The sequence below is a fragment of the Euphorbia lathyris genome, chromosome 1, assembly GCF_963576675.1.
Source record: "Euphorbia lathyris chromosome 1, ddEupLath1.1, whole genome shotgun sequence".
NCBI classification, from domain to species: Eukaryota; Viridiplantae; Streptophyta; class Magnoliopsida; order Malpighiales; family Euphorbiaceae; genus Euphorbia; species Euphorbia lathyris.
Genome location: NC_088910.1, coordinates 64204631 through 64211389, shown reverse-complemented (window position 1 = coordinate 64211389; position 6759 = coordinate 64204631). Strand labels below are relative to the sequence as shown.

The following is a 6759-nucleotide window of genomic DNA, read 5'->3' as shown; positions in this document are numbered from 1 at the left end:
ATATGAAAGTCTGAATTCTCCAAATTCTTGAAGAAAATGCTATTAAATAGTTTATCGATAGAAATCGCTCCTAAATAGATCTGAATCTAAGAACAAAGTTATAAGACTTTGGTTTTCGATAACAATGAATATAATGGTGGAATACTATTTATCATGCTTTATATATAAGTTTATTTGTGACTTTTGGTTTTCCTCTATTTTGTGTTTTTTCATCTTTCTTTAACTCATGCCTTCTTTTATTATTTTAATTAATGAACTAGTAATTATTTAATATATTATAAATATAAATATGTTATTTTTAATTTATTAAATTTTTTAAAATTTGATTTTATACTACGTTGACAACACATCAAAAAGGTCTTTAAAACACTTCTTATTTCTCTCGGCTTCCGCTATTATATATAGTATAGATATAGATGTTCTTGGAGAAAATGTTATTTAACTTCAATAATACTATGCTCCAAATCTATATATATTATAAAACAGTAACGATGGAACTGAGATGTCACTTCCTCATTTTTTTACAGATAAAAAATATTATATAATATATTAATTTTAATTATATTTTTTATAGAAATTGGGACGAGACAGAACAAGGACGGGGTGAGCACCCATGGTCCATGAACCGTCAAACCCGCAATATATTAATAAAAGAAAAAAGTGAGTGTTTGAACAAGATGAGAAGGAGGAGAACAAACAAAAGAAGGGGAGGAGAAAGGTTCAGAGAAATCAAGAAAAACGCAATTGAGAAATATTACAAATGTCATCATTGATAAACCTGTGGCAAAAAAGTAGGAGCGGAAGGCCACCAATTGATTACTGAAGAAGAGACTCCAAACTTTTACCAGAGCATCAGCAACTCTATTTCCTTCCCTAAAGATGTGAGAAACGAGAATGTTCATCCTAGAGCAAATACTGAGACAGTGCAACCATTCTTGTCGAATACTCCAAGGAACATCTATGGAACGATGTCTAAGCAGATTAACTACGTATATTGAGTCTGACTCAACCCAAAGCTGATGCCAATTTGTCTCCCAAGCAAGTTCAATTGCGAAAATAGCGGCTCTCAATTCAGCCATATAAGCAAAAGAAAGAGGGGTAGAAAAAGCAAAACAACCGTTTGGAAAACCTCGATAGTTGCGAAAAATACCTCCCGCTCCAGCCTCGCCAGGAGTGCCAAAAGCAGAGCCGTCTACATTGACTTTAATCCAGCCCGGAGGAGGTTTAAGCCAATGGACCGGAATAATGTTGGGAGCAAGAGGCGGCCTAGGAGAAGCCAGAAGACAGGATAAGATAACAGCATCTCTCCGCGAAGAGCAAAAACCTTTAGAAGAGGCAAAGGATTCGCGAATCATTCGAAAAAGGTTGATCTTCGAGTGCTGAATAGAAGGAGAAACATCCTTAAAGATTGCTTCATTCCGACAATGCCAGATTTCCCAGATGCAAGTGACCACGGCAACACGCCAGATTATCGACACCTGGGAGCCAAAATGAATGCTACGAAGAGTGCTGAAGAAATGGATGAATTGGGAATGTCGAGGTAAAGAGCAGTCAAAATGAATCTCTAGGGCCCTCCAAAGAGAATCTGCAAAAGAACAGCTAATGAATAAATGGTTAATAGACTCAGCATCCCTGCCACAAAGAGCACAACAAGAGGCAATGGAGATTCCAAGGCGCTGCAGGAGGTCGTGAGTCGGAACTCAGTCATGCAAAACCCTCCAGAAAGTAAATGCACGAGAAGGGGGAGTGTGAGCATTCCAAACAAATTTATACCAGTCTACTGAGAATGAACTATATTAATTTTAATTATATTATTATATTTATCCACAAAAAGATTATTTTATCCGTACTATATCTAAGAGTTCTACAAAATTTAAATTAATCCATAAAATCTCTATAATTCTCTACATATCTATCTATCTATATATAATATAAAACAGTAACGATGGAACTGAGGTGCCACTTCCTCATTTTTTACTGATAAAAAATATAATATAATATACAATATATTAATTTTAATTATATTATTATATTTATCTATAAAAAAGATTATTTAAAGTAAATGTGAAAATAAAATAATAATATTTAATTTATATAACACCTTTATATCATTAATTTGTAATTATTAGATTATATTTTTGTTGATATTTATATGTTAAAATGAATCCGTGCATCGCACGGGTAAAAACTAGTTAATACAACAATTCATTTGGATTAGACTCGCAAAGGTATCTCTGCTGAAAAATGTAAATTGAGCTAACAACTATATGCAATTTATTTAGCCATTAAGAACTTGAAAATTTCCCACTTTCGGTTAAAATGAGCTTTAACTGTGTTCCAGAGAGAACAAAAAAACAATTGAAAAAATAAATAAAAAAATTCCATCATATTTAGAATAAGTTGTGAGATTCATTCAAATCTACAGTTGGCGAGTAATTACAAATCCTGCCCACCCCTGCAACTGCAAGCATGAATAAATAGTTATAGAATAAGACCATAAAAGTTAATCGATATTTCAGTTTTATGGCTTTACCTCCACTTCTACTGATGATCCCTCCACAGCTTCCATCTTCCTTGACATTTTTTTACGTAAAACTATAGGAGGACATTGAATGTCACCTACTTTTGCAGGTACTATTACTATTTTTTCCAATACAACTCCTTGCGCTTTTAAAAGCATCAAAAAATTACCTTCCTTTTCTGTACAAGTAAATTGCTTCATCTTTACTTCCTTCAGACTCGGTATGCTCAGATTAATTGGTTTTTTTAAGAGTTCTTCCGACAAGCTCTCCTGGAAAATGGACATCATACTTTGAGATTCAAAATGCACCAATTACTCGACTAGCTAAGAGTAAAGCAAGACCACTCACATCTTTGTCGACCTTCAAAAGGTAATCAAGGATCAGTGTCTCCATATGTGGCGTAAGTTCAAGCAGTTGCGCCATACCAAGGAGGTCATATTGTGTGTATCCAGTTAGCAGCTCTAACTGTTTGAGATTGTAAAGTAGAAAATCTTCAGAGAAAACTTCCTTTGGCACCAGCTTCGGATATAAACATCATGCATGCGAAGTCAATTATATGAAAGTCTAATTAGATAACCGATCAAAATCAAATTTAAAATAAATCATTTACAGATTCGATTCCTAGGACAATAGCTTTCGCAAATAGTAATTAATCAGTACTGTAAAGTAAATATATCCTGTGATAGGAGAACATATTCTGTTTAACAGGAATGACTATAATTATAGTATAATTAGTTCTTTCCAAATGGTGCGAGAGTATTCGGAGAAAACAGTCAGCTCAGTAATTCAAAGCTCTAATGATTCTTAATCTGAATGAAAGTAATTCAAGTCGTATATCCAAAACTTGCATCTTGACAAAACCTACTCTTCCTTTTCTGTTCCTTTAGTTTATTTTTTCTGACAACCAAGAGAAAATATATAATTTGAAGAAAGAAAAGAGCTCAGAGAAAACTCTATAACTTCAAGTACTTGAACAGCCAAGACTAAGAGCATAAACTAGCCTAAACAAACTGCATAAACTAGCCTAAACAAACTGAACTGCAACGTCTATGACTATTCACTAATATTACAACCAGATCAAATTCATGTGGTAAAGATGGCGTACAGAAGAAAATATGTGGTTCTGCTGTCTTAGTGCAAATCATGAAACATAGTTGTTAAAGGCGCACTAAGGCGCTGTGAGGTCTTGGAGCCCAGGCAGCCCAAGCACAAGGCTTAGGCGCATGCCTGATCAACAGAAGGAGCAGAAAATGAAAAAAAATATATATAGATACAAAATCTACTTATCAATATTTGATACTAATGTCACTAATACTCTATTAGTAGTTAAGGCACGAGTTAAGATGAACTAAAAACATACTTATAGCCATAAACAAAACAAAATCATATAAGAACATAATATTAAACATCAAAAATACCAAGTCCAGTGTTGACAACAGAAACTAAGATACTAGAACTACAGCAGAAGTCTGTTGGTTTCTTTTTCACACTGCAGAAGGAGCTCCTCTCCCTTATGTCTTTTCTTATTATTTTTAACTTAGATTAAGGTTTGCTAAACAGGATAAGTGGTTGAAATTAATCAACCTTTTATTTTAATGAGAGCAGTAAAAAAAATTAAAAACCTAATCATTAATCAAAAGGCAGAAGAGGCACGCCTGAGGAGAGCCTACGAAGCCCAGGCAATGCACACAAGGTGAGAGCCTTTTATATAGAGCCTCGCGTTATTAGGCGCAGGACCTTGAGCCTTGCCTGTGGGGCGCCTAACACCTATGTCATGAAATACAATAAACTATTGAAATAAGAAGAGAGAAGTCATCTTTTGCTAATTTTTGGTGTAGTTTAACAGCTAACAACCAAACTAGAGAGAATATAAGCTATTACCGTCTAATGGAGGATGTCAACCACCTTACTGACCTAATGGATTAGAATGAGTAGTTCTACCGTCTAATGGAGGATCTCCAACTACTTAGGCTACTAGTATAATAGCCGAACTAGAACCATACAAGTTGATGTTCAAGATAACAAGTGTAAAGTAATTGAGGCATAATAATAAAATACACTCTCAATTCTAACAAATTCTTAATCATCAATAATATTTGTTAGCTCTGTTTTCAAAAGCAAATGCTTCCTATAGGATAATGTTCTCCACTAGTCAAAAACATGTAACTATACCTTAAGCCACCAATTTTGTACCAGCAGACTCTTGATATGAGGCACTTGATCAAGAATGCTGACAATCTTTTTCCAGTATCCATAATATAAATCGCGTTTATGCCCAATAGAAGTATGAAAACGAACCAAAGAAGACAAATTCTGAACACGACATTTCCCTACTTCAAACCAAATAATAGTCAACGAAACAAGATTAGGACAATCAATCTCCAAATTTGCTTCAGTATCACTCCGAATAAAATACTCAAGCACAAGCTCCTTCAGCTTTCCTGAACAAACCTTTAAAGTATCCATACCATAACAATTCGCAAGTTCCAAAACCTCAAGATTCGGACATCCATTAATCAAATCTGCAACCATCTGATCCGAAAGGTAAATTTGATCAAGATAAACAGACTTCATAGTCCAAAGACGCATACATGACATGTTTACCGGCAACGTAAGGTCACAACGAGTAAGCTTCAACACTCTAACTTTACCATGTCTAAGTGCAGAGAAGGGGAAATCGTAAGTGTCCCGTAGATGAGGTTCATCGACAAAGAAACGCGAATCGATAAAGAAATCAAGATCGAGCTCCTGTACCTGGTTCTTGATGGCGTAACGAATCCAAGAATCGACATGGAAGCCATATCGATCTTCATAGATAAAATCGAGGCAGAATTTAAGGAGAGGGGAAAGAGAGCGGGAGATGAGAGTGCGATCGACGAATTCGGCGAAGAATTGGCGGGTGGTGGAAGGTGTGTTATAGGGAGGAAAACGGGAATAGGATAAGTTTAGAGAAGGGATTAAGGACCAATAAGAGCGTAATTTTTTGGAAACCAAGCTGGTTGAGATGGTATCTTGAGTAGGGAGAAAGGAAAGGATATGCAGAATGAGATGTTCCGGTAGACTATCCAAGCTTGGAGTAGCAGAACCGACTGAGCAGGCGGTGACGGCAACGGTATCGGTGGCGTCATTCTCCGACTCTTCCATTTGTCGTTTCAAATACAGATGCCGGAGTTTTTACAAACGACGAGGGTTTCGATGGTCTACAACATTCGTCGATGAAGGAAGGAAATTAGGATGATAAAGATTTTTTTTGGTTCATAAAAGGTTAAATATCCTTTAATTTTAATTAATCTGCTAGTATTTTTTAAATTTTTTTTACATAAATTTAACATTTTAATATTTTTTAAATTTTATATTATTTATATATAAAAACATTAATATTTTATTTTAAAATAATTTAAATTTACAAATTATAAATAAATTAACAAAAAATACATTTATAATTGCTTGATAATAGTATTTGGAATTTATTGAAGTCATAATTTATTGTTCTTGTCGACATGTTTGTAAGAGTCCTTCCTTTCCGTTCTTAATATAATATTTTTTCTATATAATCTTGCAATTTAAAAATATTTACTATACTTTGCAATAGAAATTCTCTAAGTTCATCAAAATCTACATCAAGTGATAAAGAAACGGCAAAATAACACAAATGTGAATTAGTAATTAATAATTAATAATGAAACAATAGTTCTGAAAGATTCAGATGATGGACATTTCAATTTGCATATGAAACATGAGATGCTATTTATAATTTAAAGTTGGATAAAGTTCAAATAAAACCTTTGTGGTTTCACTAATTTTCAGATAAAGGATTATGGTTTACTTTTTGTCAAAACGGGGATTGAGGTTTTAAACTTTAACAAAATAAGGATTTTTTCGATTGATACTATTAAAATCACCTTTGACGACTTCAAAAATAACATATTTTAAGAACTACTAATATTCTCAGCAACTTTAATTCTTCAACTTTTTTATTTTGAGATTGTTTAGATGATGTTTGGTAAAGAGAGAGAAAGTTAATGTTTAGAGAGAGAAAGTTCCAAAAAAGATGATTTTCGAAAATCGAAAATGCAGTTCCATAGAAAATATGACATTGAACAATTTTAATTCTTGAAAATTTTCATTTTCAGGTCGTTAAAGATGGTTTTAATAGCATTAATCCAAGTTTGAAACCTCAATCCTTGTTTTGACAAAAAGTAAACCACAGTCCTTTATCTGAAAATTAGTGAAACCA

The 6759-nt window shown here is 33.7% G+C and overlaps 1 protein-coding gene across 6 annotated transcripts; it reads right to left on the bottom strand.

Annotated features, from left to right (window-relative positions):
* Positions 1-594: 594 nt before the first annotated feature.
* On the bottom strand, positions 595-5781 carry LOC136235669 (F-box/LRR-repeat protein At3g26922-like). 6 transcript variants are annotated; one of them, XM_066025534.1, is made up of 4 exons: positions 5277-5781; positions 2871-2987; positions 2692-2791; positions 595-1585 (listed from the first exon to the last, which is right to left on the bottom strand). In XM_066025534.1, the coding sequence occupies exons 1-4, from the start codon at positions 5664-5666 to the stop codon at positions 645-647; spliced, it is 1548 nt and encodes a 515-aa protein (XP_065881606.1). In that variant the 5' UTR covers positions 5667-5781; the 3' UTR covers positions 595-644. The 6 variants fall into 6 exon arrangements, with proteins under 6 accessions (XP_065881606.1, XP_065881597.1, XP_065881590.1 ...); XM_066025525.1 differs by having other exon boundaries at positions 597-1585; positions 2871-3041; positions 5277-5780; XM_066025518.1 differs by having other exon boundaries at positions 598-1585; positions 4695-5779.
* Positions 5782-6759: the final 978 nt, after the last annotated feature.